The sequence below is a fragment of the Ostrea edulis genome, chromosome 1 (assembly GCF_947568905.1).
Source record: "Ostrea edulis chromosome 1, xbOstEdul1.1, whole genome shotgun sequence".
Taxonomy (NCBI): Eukaryota; Metazoa; Mollusca; class Bivalvia; order Ostreida; family Ostreidae; genus Ostrea; species Ostrea edulis.
In genome coordinates this window covers 37,945,858-37,960,518 of record NC_079164.1, presented here as the reverse complement: position 1 = coordinate 37,960,518, position 14,661 = coordinate 37,945,858, and the positions used below count along the sequence as shown (strand labels likewise).

Sequence of the window (14,661 nt, the reverse complement as noted above, 5' to 3'; positions counted from 1 at the left end):
AAACTTCCACCACCATTAGTACATACCTTCCTTCCTCATATGAGCTACTGTCGATAGTGATGGAGTTGGGGTGGGGGTTGTTTTTTAGTAAAGCATGCACACAGTGATTATAGTCAAATAAATCAATGATCACAGTTCCAGCTAATAATTTTTACTGCTGAAGCATACAAACTTGTGTGTGAAAGGAACTAATTACTTTGTTTAAATTGCTGACAACCATACATAAGTCCCTACACTCTTTCTCAGCACCAGCATACATGAGAGAGCTATGTCCTGTTTACTAGCCACATAGGACCTTGAAATCATCATCCGACCAATGGAAACTGGTAGTGAAGAAATCATCAAACAAATACGGTGCAAGAGCCATAAAAACACTAAGTGCACAATCGTGGAATAAACTGCCACTGGAACTTCGAGAGCTAGAAGCACATGGATCATTCCGCAAGAACCTAAAAACACTCTTGTTCAAGCGTGAATATGCCTTGTTAATGTAAAATTCAGTGTAACATCAAGGATTCCATGTACAATCTCTTGCAAACTGAATTTTTATCCAGCATACGAATACTTGTATGCCAATTGTATCTTGTCAAATCAAAGTCGACCACTATGTCATTTTACTACCATGTTTTATTTAAATTCTTTCTATTGTTTTATCATTTCCTTTATAGCTTTTGCAGGTCTTTTATTAGTATATTATCAATGATTATAAGCATAAACATTGTACAGCGCATAGAAACTATTAGTAATTTTGCGCTTTATAAATGAATAAAATAATAATAAGAATAATAACTTGCTGAGATGTAAATCTACCTAAAGGGAGATTTTTTGCAGTTTGATTCCTACCACGATTAAAGATCAAATATTGCCTAAAACTCTGTACTACTGAAGAATTGAGTACAAAATTACATGTGAAAAAAATATCTTTAAAATGAGTGTACATTTACATGTACTAAAATAATAAATTAAATCTTCTTAAAATCACTCTCATGTTTCAGCAAAACTTATGAATGATTATTTTTAATTCAGAACAGAAAACACAATATCTTACTTTGAATATCTTCTAAACTGAATATTTCCTCACACATTTCATGAAAGGTTTGGATGAATTCTGTTGGTGGAGTGTATGTCCACACAGTTTTTGTCCTATTTAATCCTGAAAATAATCAAACCAAAAAATCATATTACAGTAAAACTCGAATATAGTGAACACGGATATAGCAAAATTACGGCTATAGCGAAGTGAAATCAATTTCCCCGGCAAATTCTTTATATATTCTATGTAAAAATCTGCGTTTATAACGAACACGGATATAGTGAATTTTCGGATATAACTAAGTAGATTCATATTCCCCTTGAATTAAAAATGAACGTAAAAATCACCTTTTATAACAATTTTTTTTTTTTAAATTTTAAACTTGTGAATTTTAACAATCGCTTATTACGAAATTTCTTTTTGTATTTTTTCAAAAGAGTTAACGCAAAACAATACTTACACATACATTTAGCAAATATATTGTCGGTATTGTTTACTATTCTCGTTAATTAAATTTGAAGTATGATTGCATTTATTATATCGTACACTCATTTATTTGTGTAAAGCAACAAGTAAATGACAACTGCGATAGACTGTTTGTATGTATTGCACATAATTTTGTTGATATTTTTCTTTCGACATGTTCTTGCGTGACTTGACAATCCCTAAAGATAAATTATCATATATAAATCAGTGTGTATATATCTTGTACAAAAATATTTCTTCTCGAAAATACATATTAAGCTTAATTTCTCTTAGAGACAATACAAACTCAATTATATCGATTGCTGCTTTCTTATGCAACTGATATACATGTAGAATAAACCAGTTTTATAACGAATTCGTTATATTTTAATTATGAATTCGCTATAAACGTATAGCGAATTACGCTTATAGTGAATTTTTACAGAGTGTCCGCAGAAATTTGCTATATCAGAGTTTTACTGTAAAGCCATTAGGTGAACTGAACAAAAATGAATTTTCAGGAAAAGTTCAATGTACTTCAAATAGACATAATATTCCATACCCACGTCTTTCGCCGACATGTTGACCTGACCACTCAACACCTGTAGAACAGTTTTCACGACCAGGACGTTCTCAATGTCGCCTTTCAGACTTTGACAGATTTCCAGAAAGATGTCCCTCATTGCCTCGACCTGGTCCTCATCCTCCTCACTCCTTTGATCCCCTTCACATGAAAACTCAGCAACTTGAAGAAGCAGACTACACATCACTTTTCTGGACTTCCCATCATTCAACATTTCTGCTGTGTTTTCCTTAAGAACTTTAAGCAGTTTGGTGGTTTGTTCAATACTGGTCAGCTCGGTTAACTTCACTAACACATTTTGAAGTGCGGGGTGCATGAACACATGAATGTCCTCTTTTTCAAGCTGGATGAACACATTATGGAGAAATAACTCTGGAAAAAGAACACAATGTCTGTTGAAAAAAACCCAAGTTCACTGCTAGTTTGATAATTTTTTTATTCAACACAGAATAATGTCAGACATTAAGCTATAAACCCATATATATCCTCTCTGTGGACACCATAAATGGATACATACATGTATGTAGTTTAATTCTAAATTTTGATCGCAATTCACAAAAACAATGTCAGTTGTGTTTGTACAAACTTTTATTAAACAGGCAACATACAGGCAAACAAAATTAACTATGCCTAGCTATGAATGACAAATTTATTATGTAAGGTCAAGATCCCATCATGCAATACGTGCATGTAGTGACATTGTACCTCTGACAGGAGATTGTTTATACCGAGTGAAGATCGGACAGGCCAAAGGCTCTAAAGGTAACATGTTTGTAAAAGAAAAAATGAGAAAATCAGCAAAGGAATAGAGATATTCTCTACATATGTTCACTGAAAATTTTGTGATCCATATGGGCGCCGCCATATTGTTTTGTTCATTAGTTGCTTCTACAGTTATTCGTGTTTTGATCTTGAATACAAAACAGACGTGCAATTTGTAATTCAAACACTCAGTTTGTTAACATGCATGGTATGATTATTGTTGTTAAAGTTTTTAGCCAATCATCAAATAGAAAAATAGTAATATAACTAAATAGATGAACGAGTTCATGAGTTTCCTGAAATAAAAATATACGATATATATCTATGCTTACCTTTTTACCACAATGAATTGTTGGTTAACTTTTTGTTTAGTTTTAGCTGTCTTTTGAATATTGCAAATGGGATGTATTGTTGTTTGTAATTGTTTGATTTGAAAGACAAAGAAACGTGTGACGTCATAATGCACTGTTTACGTCGGCTGGCTCTATATTCCCCACGGTAAAGGAATAGATGGAGCCTGTAATTATATTCATATATCCCCCCTTTAATATTTAGATGTCACTAGGCATTCAGCACAAGGGGAATTTCATAAATAATACATATATATTTTAAATGAATTATAATTTACCGTGCTTAACAGAATTATGATTATCTCTTGGGACATGCCAATGACCATTTCATGCTTCACTCAATCCAACAGTTACACCGTATATATTATAGGCTCTGCCTGCTGCCCAATCCTATCAATATGATATACATAATAAAATGTTTAAATTAATTGTTTTAAAGTGAATTCTAATTTACCATAATTAATCGAATGATGAACGCCAATGACCATTTCATGCTTTGCTTGGTCCAACGGTACCACCGTATATATATTATTCTTAATCATATATATAATCACTCCTCGATTGATGCCATGTCTCATGTTTGTAATTCGTTAAACATCGACAATGAATATGATGTCAAAATGCACTGTTTACATCAATTGCGGTATGTTTCCCGCATTAAATGATTAGGCAGATAAATGTCTAAAGTTAGGATGTTTCGTTAGAGCTCTGTCCTCACACATTTGGTGCTAACTTCGGGATACTTTTCATCCAGTTATGGATGTAGATTTTAATGCCAATACTTTTTTGCTTCGCCCTTTAAAAAAGCCGTAAGACGTAATATGGAGATATTCTGTGTATCACTTCAAATCGAGTTGAGATTCAGCAAGAGTATTAGAGTCTTTGGTAAAACGAAATGGCATACAGTACCAGGGATTTATCTAGGTTGTTTTTACTACCGGTAAAAGGTACCTTTCCCCTTTGGCAACAAATGGATATTTCCCCTTCCACAGATAAAAAAATCCCCTTCATTTGTAGAAACTTCACAAAATTGTATAAGAATTTTTTAACAAAAATCTTTTTTTTTTATAGAGGGCGAAGCCCTCTCACGGCCCGAAGGGCCGTGAGAGCGGAGCTCTCCCTATAGGTAACACGTATATACATGTTTAAAAGAAAAATATAGGAAAATAATGAAAAATTAAACCATACCTATGGAACTTGAAAATTTTGGTTCTAATGGCGTCAATTCGAATACTATCGCGTGGACATGTATTTCTCCATTTTGAATCTCGTTTACCCTAGTTCACGTCGTTCTGAGATGTTACATAAAATTCGTAAAAGCATGTAAATCTTATTTTCTTAATCATATATAATCACTCCACCATTCACGCCATGTTTGTTGTTGTGGTTCAGACGCTATGTTTGTAAATTTGCTAAATAACGACGCTGAATATGACGTAACAATGTACTGTTTACATCAATTGCGTTATATTTCCCGCGTTCAATATATAGGCGGATCAACTATCCAAAATTAGGATGCTTTGATACAGCTCCGTCCTCGTGCTAACTTCGGGTTGTTTTTGTTCTGTTTTGGATATTGATACTAATGCCAACATTTGTTTGCTTCGCCCTCAAACACGGTCACGCCGTAAAACATATTATTCTAAGTCAATTTCTATAATTGTCAGACTTACAATATAGATAAAATGAGTAATTAATCAATTTATATGGCTGTTATAATCTGTGGATATTATATTCCATGGATGTCCCTCATCCCCATCCCCTGGAAGCTCATGACTGGATTTCTCAAAAGTTCCCCTTAAATATAAAATGGGTAGTAACATCTAGATGCTGGATAAAACCCTGAGTACCTTTATCTTCTTGTCCCTGAAATCCCTCATCTAAAGTTGTAGCAATGCGCAAATAGTAGTTAACAGTTTCTTCATTTACATTTTTATCGATCTGTCTACTGTGTGATTTGGATTTCACAATCTTTTTGTCTTTCTTACTCATGTTTGTATTTTCAAAAAAGTTCACAGAACAAACGTAAAGTTCGGGTAAACATCGAGTTGATCAACATCATTGAACATGCTGTATTGGAAATCATGACCGGAAGTCAAAGAAGCACTAAAAATATTGCGAGAGCAAACAAAATATTTCCGAAAAAACTGCATATAAGCACCGTGGGAAAGAATTTTCTCGCATATTTTTCTACTTCATTACAGCAACACTATATATACATATTTTAAAAAATATATATATATGAACATGCTATAGTATATACATGTACGAGACTGAGTGCTCTAGGCCTGGACTGCTGGAGCACAGGCACTCGACGTTTTATTTTAAAAATATATAATAATAAAAAAAAAAAACAACCAATAGCATTGCCTTCCTGTAAACAAATGATATGAATGCATTTCTTTACAGGAAGACAGTTTTCTTTATCATATCTATTGAAAACGTCAAATGTTTGTGGCGTGGAGGTTATAAAACTTTTTTGAGCACGTTTTCATAGACTCAAACTCAAACTCCGTGCTCTAAATCGCACTCATACTCAAAAGTAAAGATTATAAAACTCTAGTGGTCCAGTAGTTCTGGTGAAGAAAATTTTTCTTTCCTATATATCAGCATGTAAAACTTTGTCCCCTAATGTGGCCCAACCCTAGTGTTATTCTCTCTAAGTGTAAAAGCAGGTACAGTTTCTACAGTCATCTGCCTCAGAAAACGGATGATTTCAGTAGGAGTCCCAAAATCTAGCATTCAAATAGGGAATATATAAGCAAACCCAAACTACATCTAATTTGATCCAAAATTGCTTTGTGTTGTATGACAAGAGCGTGAAGTAGGCATAAAATTGCCAAAAATGCTAAAATCAATGAAAAGGTTCGTAAATTCAGGGGAAGGGGGTTCCTTTCAGAAAATATAAAGCCCACGCGTAGAGCAAATTCATATTCAAATACATTTTTAGCTTCTATTAATACACAATATACATTAATATACATGTATATCATTTTGCTCGAGTCCCATGTGGATCCGGGTTAGAATAGGTCCTCAGTACCCCTTCCTTGCTTGCAAAAACCGAGGTCCCGTGTCACAGTAAAGACCCCCCCCCCCCCCCCCCCCGTTCAAAGGCCGTAAGCGCCGAGCACAGGCCTAAGTTTTGTAGCCCTTCACCGGTAATGGTGACTACTCCATATGAGTGAAGTATTCCCGAGAGGGACGTTAAACAATATTCAATCAATCAATCTTTAAAAGTTGAGGTAGTATACCTGGCATATATCTAACTTACTTAAAACACAGATCAAGCTTAATTTACATGTAAAATTTTGATCCCCTGTTGTGGACCCACCCTGCCCCCAGGGGTCCTGATTTTAACGAACTTAAATTTCCACTACCAGTATATCAGGAAGCTTTCATGTAATTTTTAGCTTTTCTGGTGCAGTGGTTCTTGACTAGTTTTGCATTTTTGTAATTATCTCCCCATTTGAAAAGAGCACGGCCCTTCATCTGAATTCATTTGAATCCCTTCACCCAAGGATGCTTTGCGCCAAGTTTGGTTGAAATTGGCCAAATGGTTCTGAAGAAGATCAATATGTGAAAAGTTCACAACGCCGACGACGACAAACAACGGACAGATGATTAGAAAAGCTCACTAAAGCCTATGGTTCAGATGGCGGTAAGACAGGTTTGATTGTCAGCTCAGTTGGCAAAAAAACTATCTACATATTCAGGGGACCCGGGTTCGAATCCCGGCCTGGTCATTGCATTTTCTCCCTTCCTGTTACATTTGGTGCCGTAGACCAGCCCCTGAGAGCAAATACGAACATGTGATGGAGTATATAGTGGGACTCTATCCCGTATAGACTTTATTTTTGTTTTTGGTGCCGTGACCAGCCCTTGGAACTGACGGTTAAAATGCCTGTCAGGGGATAAAAATTCTGGTTCGACGTCTTCAATGTTTTGAAGACATTTAAAGAAGGAGGAATGAGGCGGTTAAACGGATTCGATCGCCGTTGGCCAGAAAGCTTAGTTAATAGAGCACCTGACTAGAGATTCAGGATGCCTGGGTTTATATCTTTGCATTTTCTATCTTCCTGTTGCAATGAATTGAGATGGGCCAGTGTTCTCATTTTGTGAATGATGAACTGTAGTTTGTATCACCCGGACCACAGTATACCTGGAATAAGTTATACTCATCATATCATTTTTCACTATACACTGTACATGTATATTTAAAAGAAAAATGCCTTTTTAAAAGAAAAAAAATTGCATCGTTATTTGTAGCTCTTTTTTTTTTTTATGGATATGATATAATAAAATGCAGAATTGTTTGTAGTTTCTTTACATACATGTACTTTCCAAATAAGTATACATGTAAGCATTGCAGTGATATTAAATACGTTGAATTTTATGGCATAAATTTCAAGAAATTGTAGTGTTTTGAGGTTAGAAATTTTGCGTTCATGGTTTCTTGATATTTTCTGAATGATTAATGCATCACAATTTGCTCAGCATCTTACGAAAAGAAAATAAGTGGGAAAAAAATATGGAAATTGAACTGAATTTACCTCTTTTTACTGTTTTTTTCCTTTAGAAAATCAGAAACCATATGATTTTCACATGAACTGTCTAAAATTCAACGATAGCGACTATCTATTTCCAGTCCAGACATTATACCCAAATCTTTCTTAATCTATTACTTTATTCAGTTAAAACCCTTTGGAAAGTCCAGAACAAAGTTGAAGTGCATAATCACAGGCCAAATGTTACAAACCACAAGTCCCAAGAATTGTGAAAAGTCCAGCCAAATAGTTCTGTATGTGTACTTTTTTGATATTTAGCGTATTTTGATATTTCTAAAAGTGCGATCGGAGTACATACATTGCTTTAGTCTTATATCCTGCGTCACGGCAGGTGTGTTGATAAATCGTGGTACTTCACCTACTGGTGATGTCTCAGTGAGTGAACAATTTTCGAAGCCTGGACGTAAAACAAACAAGTAACCAGGCACAACTAGTTTTTAAATTTCAGCTTGTTTGGTCTTTTTTCTTGCGATTTTTATTTCAGCAAATTAATGTAAAATTGATTGTGCTTTACATTTTCAACTCATACATGTATTCATAACGTTTCTTGTCATTCAAGGACCTTATTCTTATGACAAACCCAATTTGTTAGCCCTTGCTGATCTGCGTTTTAGCAAATATCACAGTGCGTCAAATGAACTAGTTTCTTATATTGATATTTACTTCCTGTATTCAAAATAAGTAAATAAAGAAGTACTTAGAGTTAATGAAGGAGATCCTATAAAGGCCCTATATTCTGAACTCTTAACATTATAAACAGACAAGACATTGTATCCATGTTTAATTTTCCGTGACACACAACCACGTACACATTGATTAGGGAGGGACGTATATATAGGATTAAAATGACTAACTTGGTTATCACATAAATCTGTAATTAAGCTATTGGTGTCATATGAAGACAAGTATCCATATATGAAATAATTCTGTGACGTTTTCGCGATGAGGATATCTAAAATGACAGACGTCCAGAGTGCCTCTCCTCTCCTCTCGATGACAACCCCACTGGACCCCGCTATACCCACTGGCGGGTCCGCTACCGTTTCAAATCCAGACCTGGACACTTTCATCAGTTGGTGGCCCTGGGTCATCGCCTCTGCCTCAGTCCTGGTTTCAGCAGTGGTAGTCATTGTGATGATTTTACTCTGTGTGCGGAAAAGTAGAAAAAGACAAAGGTAATTTATGCCAGGTTTTGAAACTTTTAATGTAGTTAAAGTACGATGTGTAGGCTGGTTGATAAAGCACAAGAAGTCGCACTCTAGTAGATGAAAGTACGTGTATTTTGCTTTTCTTTCGTTTTTTTTTTTTTTTCTTTTCGTGTGTACGTTTTTTTTTTTTTTGGTTGATTTACGTTTCATTCACATCTTGAAGTGACGTGCCACAATTCTAATCTATGCATGGTATATACTCAAGGCTGCAGTAGTGGAATTCTTTATCGTGCCAACGCTTACCTTGACACAGGACCTCCATTTCTTACATATATGTACGTCATATCCGAAAGACACGTGACTTTCACTTCTAATGCCGGGCGAGAGAACAGATACTACCTGTGTCTTAAGCTTGACACGGCACCGAATTGAGAATCGAACCCGGGAAACACAGTTTCAAAGCAAACGCCCTCACCACTTGGCAACTGCATTCGGTTGTCTTTTGTTGTGCGCCCTGTTTGCTTTATAAATGTGTGTTTGCTTTAGACGTTTTATTGAGTATAAAGTCTGATATTTATGGAAAGAACACATATGGTCATACTAAGTTGTATTGCATGAGTTAATTACTATCACTAATGTGTAACAGAATTGATTTACAGACCTTTGAATCTTACATTGCGGTATCATCATCAGATAATGCTTAATTTAAAATAATCAATTGAACTACGTATCGTTTGATGATTTAGGGCAATTGAGATTAAGGATAAAGTCCGAGTGACAGAAAACCAACTCAACAGCTTCACTGGGAACCACACGGTAAGTGTATCCGTACTCTAAACCAAGATGTGTTTGTAAAACACCGATACCCTCGAACGAAACAAAATGGAAGAGAATTGAATTATCACTTAAATAAAACGTAATGAAAAAGTTTGACCTTCGACCTCGAGATGATCTGGCTTGGATTTCTCGAAAAAAATCTCAAACTTAAGTTAGAGTTTTCTTCTATTTGAGCTGTCAAAATCTGAGTAAAATCTCAGACTTAAGTCCAAGTTTTGACTTAAGTTTATTTGGAGAAATCCAGGCTTCTGCACCCAACCACAATATTTTCTTTATATCTTCATTTTATGTATTACGTAACAGACTGACAATCAGACAAGCCTACATCAGTATGCCCTGCGGTGCTTTGATCCTGGGTCAAAGTTGATATCCTTTTTAAAATATGCTTACCGGTAAACTCAGATGGGTAGAAACACAGGGAGGGGAACGCTATGCTATTAGAAACAATTTCCCAAAATATCAGAATACACTGACTTTCAATATAGGTAAACAAATATTACTTTACATTTTTAGGAAGGTGTGTATGCAAACGTCGGATTTGTCCCGGATGTTATACCCGATTGTGAACGACTGGCGGTTTCCGAGTCCAAGAAATATACGTACGACTACATCCGAACAATTGATTGGAAGCATCTTATGTGTTTGGAACAGGACAAGGCTGAACTTAACCAACAAAGTAATAATAACACACAAGAGACCTATGAGAATATAATTACAAAGCAAGAAGGAGGTGTTTTAGATGACGATGCGAATCAATACCAAAATATTTTTAGTGGAAGCAGTTGTGTGAAAAAGATCGGTGAAGACTATGCTGACGTCACTACAGAACAAGGGTGTGGTCAATCACATCACTTGTATGCAGTAAGGGAGAGTGACGATAATGATTTGGGTATTTACAACACATTAAACCATGGGAACCGTTCGATCCACCGTCCAAAATCGGACGACCCTGCTTACAGTCATATACAGTCAGAGTCGGACAATCACTATGCGCTTCTCTGTGGTGAAGCCACGATGGCCAAACCTAAAAGGCCGTGCGACAAAACTTCAGTCTGAGAGTGATTTCAAGTCCGGAGTCCAAATCTGACAAATTACTGCTGTATGAAATATCATGACCTAATTACTGGTATCTGTATTAGATATCTTCTAAGAAATGTTTTTATTAAAAATTTTCATTATCTTGAGAAGTGTGAATGGTACTCAAATTCTATAAAGCAGTGTTGTTATATGAACCTGCAGGTTATAATCACTATGATAACCATTATCGTATTCCTCTTGTCTCGTTCATTACCGGCCGCCAGGAGGTAGTCAGTAAAAGGATATGGAAGTTTAAGGGGATATGCTTTTGTGTGGGATTAATATGTTAAATTACTTAGTATATGTATATTAAAAAAATGAAACATGTCTTTTATACATGTAATAAGTATTTTTAATGACTTTAATGATTCTTAACAAAATGTATTTGTTTGTTTTGTGACAATTGACACTAGGTTTAAAGCATTGTTTCAGCCAATCCTGATCAACTAGAGTCGTTTCAATGTTCGTACGGGATTACACTATATACCTTAGATGTTTGGTATCATCTAAAACAAGGATAGATTCAATACACAAGAACTTGTTCTGCGTATAGTTAATTTATTAATCGAGGCAAGCTACTGACAAACAAGTTGATGGTATACGGGTTTCAAAAGTCTCGTTTGAAGTAAATATTTCGCAAATTATATGGTCGTTATAACGATCTAGTTCGTCAATACAACCTATCATTGGGTCAAATACTGTCTGACGTATTTCATACCGATTGTTAGACTGTTCTTGGCAAACTGATTTTGACTACGGATAACTCCGTTTACCTGATCAGGATATAGGTCTCACGACGGGTGTGACCGGTCGACAGGGGATGCTTACTACTCCTAGGCACCTGATCCCACCTCGGGTGTTTCCAGGGGTCCGTGTTTGCCCAACTATCTATTTGCTTATAGGAGTTATGAGATTGATCACTGCTCGTTATCTTCACCTTTCATTCAAATAAATCCGTATACACTGCCTGTATTTTCACAGATATTCATTTCAAATTTTCATTAAATTATCTACGTTTATCCCCTTTTAGGTAAACGTTTAACAATAAAATGTTTAATTAAATTTCCTTCAAGTATAGAATAGTACAACATAGCGTTTTCAGCAAACATGCAGAAGTTGCGTTTTACATTACCACAAGAGATATATTCGATCTTCACTAGGACAGCAGGGGTCACATTGATTTGCATGCATCCTTATATAGTATAGATTCAAGTTTTTCAAATGATAGCCACTGGGGTATGGTGGATTAACAACTGAGGAACCAAGTTTTATATTTTGATATACAAGCATTCACAGGTATTACAGATTCAAATTTGTTCAAATCATGTTGTACAATGGAGCTTCAATAGGGTATCAAAGTTTAACATGGTGATCTACAGGTAGATGGCCGTCTCTAGGCCAGCACCTCCATCATTAGTCATATTAATATGCAAGCATTATCAGGTAGTACAGATTCCAATATATTCAAATCATGACCTTGGAAGGTAAGGAGAGGCGACAATAGAGGGCCGACTCGTTATCACCATTTTCATCGGGCACCTGTTGAACACCAGGACCACCCCCAGCATGATTCCTGAATATTTGATAGATGTTGATTTTCTGAAATATTTTGATTTTTAAAAAAAAAAGTATTTCCGTCTTATACAGTTCCTTTTCTTTTATTCTTTAATTAGAAAAACAAATGGTTTCCAATATGACCGCAATTGTCTGTCCTCAAAAAGCTTAATGAACATATCCCCTTCTCTGTTTACAAGGTGTTTGGTTTTTGTAAAACACAGGCGACAGTAATAAATTAATAACTTCATTTATTTTTCAAAGCATCAAAACAAATCCCTAATTTTTTGAAAAAATAATTCAAGACTAAGAAAAGTTAAAATGGTGACATTCCGAATGACGCGTCCAACAGTTTGTCGTTATTCTAATGTTTAGATGAAACAATTTAAGATCAGTATCACCATTTATGTTGTTCTGATGGAAGTTGATTTAAAGATACACAGAACTACAGATATAATGTAAACACTGATTGAATAACTGTGGTCAAACAACTGTATAATGTTAATATGTGATGTGACATCAATTTTTCAAACGCACACCTCATACATGTAACTAACAGAACAGTTCAGCATTAAAGTGGACATAAATACGATATCTTATCTTACACAATGATTGTCGTTGATTTAAGCTAAGTGGATTCAAATTTACACGTAATAATACAAATTTTTATGTCGGAACAATTGTACTCCAAACTATGAAAACTCTCTGTACACACCTCCCTCTTGACGTTGACACCGAAGGAACCTATGCAAACTGCATAAAGCAAAATATAACACATCAAATCAATACAGACTGAATAATAAAATGATTCTCTCTCTCTCTCTCTCTCTCTCTCTCTGTGAGTACGTGTGGGGAGAAGGGACAGGTCAAATTAAATGACAATACTCACGTTTATTAATGTTGTTGATACGGAAACAGTCTGCACAACACGAGACTCGACCACTAAAATAAAACAATAAAGTTGCTGTGGAGCCCTAACATCACGTCTATACAGAGACTATCTGCAGTATCTATACTGTACAGGGTGATCAAGAATATCTGAAACCATTTTCATAGCAGTTTTAAATAATGTAAGAAATAAAAAGGGTACATGTATGATGACTGATGACAATTATATTGAAGGTCAAAATAGTATCCGACATTTTGGATCACCCTGTACTGACTGAAGTTCCATTCGTCACTATGGAAACCAGTGACACAACCCCTACAAGTACACGTGTACAATGAGGAATATCGTGAATTTATCTTCAGTTTCAGTGTAAAGTTAAAATAAAAAAATAATCATAATTCATAAATGAATTTTTTGAGATTATCAATTTATGAAAATTTTAAGTGAAGTAAAACAGGAAATATTTTATATATGCACGTTAAGAAGGGCACATCAATATATATTAAAGATGCATGTACATTGTATATACATGTATACCGTAATCTTTGGATATTCTCGTAGGAATAAAAAAGCACAAGTTTTATATCAAGCTGTATAAGCTATCCACTTTACCAAGATTATACAATTTATTCAATTGGATTAAAAAGTAATCAAGCTAATTTCCTATAAATTAATCATGTATTCTCCGAGTCGGATAGCGAATGCCCCATTTCGAAATATTCATGATCAGGTGACGTTGCACGCGGACAAATACATGCATTACATGTACATGGCGACGACCTGCAGGCTGTGGTGAGACACATTCAGCGATAAAAGACAGTCAGATGAAAAGCAGGATAGAGAGAACCACTTCAAACAAGGGACGGGGAATTGAATTTCATGTTTAACATGAAACCACCATTCAGTACAACTACAAACACTGTAAACGACGTCCTCGTCTCCCATGACGTTACTACTAATATTTTTCTCGCGTGTTTGCGCACATCAACCGTAAACGTCATTTCTTCATAAATACCACTTCCCTCTTACATATACATTGAGTAGACCAGTACTCCTTTAATACCCGTATATAATTTGTCAAAATTGTCAGATCATATCATTTTTCATAACTTATCATACCGACAAAATACACAGTCTGCTTTTTAACATCGAACAAAATACTGTTTAATACGGCACATATACCTTAAGTTAGATGTATCATGCAGTGCCTCTCCCGAGTGTAATAATGTTTAGTGACCTTCAGAATCATCCAGCTTTCTCGACCTTTGTAACGTATGAAGTTCAAGATTCAAAATGAGTTTTTGAGTTTGTTTGAACATTGATTTTAACTGCAGATCAATGTAGAATGTAATATAAGGAAGGGGAAATCAAAAGCTTTGAGGATGCACTTATTTTCAG

The 14,661-nt window shown here is 35.3% G+C and overlaps 2 protein-coding genes across 2 annotated transcripts in view; one reads left to right on the top strand and one right to left on the bottom strand.

The window, feature by feature from the left end:
- LOC125657391 (nucleolar protein 9-like) overlaps positions 1–5,308 on the bottom strand; it is a 21,069-nt gene extending 15,761 nt beyond the window's left edge. The window contains exons 1-3 of the mRNA XM_048887999.2: positions 5,044–5,308; positions 2,061–2,453; positions 1,049–1,153 (exon numbers count right to left, since the gene is read on the bottom strand). Of these exons, the coding sequence (XP_048743956.1) occupies positions 1,049–1,153; positions 2,061–2,453; positions 5,044–5,185 (640 nt within the window). The 5' untranslated portion in view covers positions 5,186–5,308. The remainder of the gene's footprint in view (positions 1–1,048; positions 1,154–2,060; positions 2,454–5,043) is intronic.
- Positions 5,309–8,530: 3,222 nt separating this feature from the next.
- Positions 8,531–10,927, top strand: LOC125657537 (uncharacterized). Its single transcript, XM_048888180.2, has 3 exons — positions 8,531–8,933; positions 9,653–9,722; positions 10,257–10,927. Exons 1-3 carry the CDS (start codon positions 8,701–8,703, stop codon positions 10,797–10,799), a joined length of 846 nt encoding a protein of 281 aa, XP_048744137.2. The 5' UTR covers positions 8,531–8,700; the 3' UTR covers positions 10,800–10,927.
- Positions 10,928–14,661: the final 3,734 nt, after the last annotated feature.

Coding starts and splice junctions, on each gene's coding strand:
- LOC125657537 (XM_048888180.2), top strand. CDS start 8,701: ATGAGGATATCTAAAATGACAGACGTCCAGAGTGCCTCTCCTCTCCTC. Junction 8,934..9,652: donor AAAAGTAGAAAAAGACAAAG/GTAATTTATGCC, acceptor TTGATGATTTAG/GGCAATTGAGATTAAGGATA. Junction 9,723..10,256: donor GCTTCACTGGGAACCACACG/GTAAGTGTATCC, acceptor TTACATTTTTAG/GAAGGTGTGTATGCAAACGT.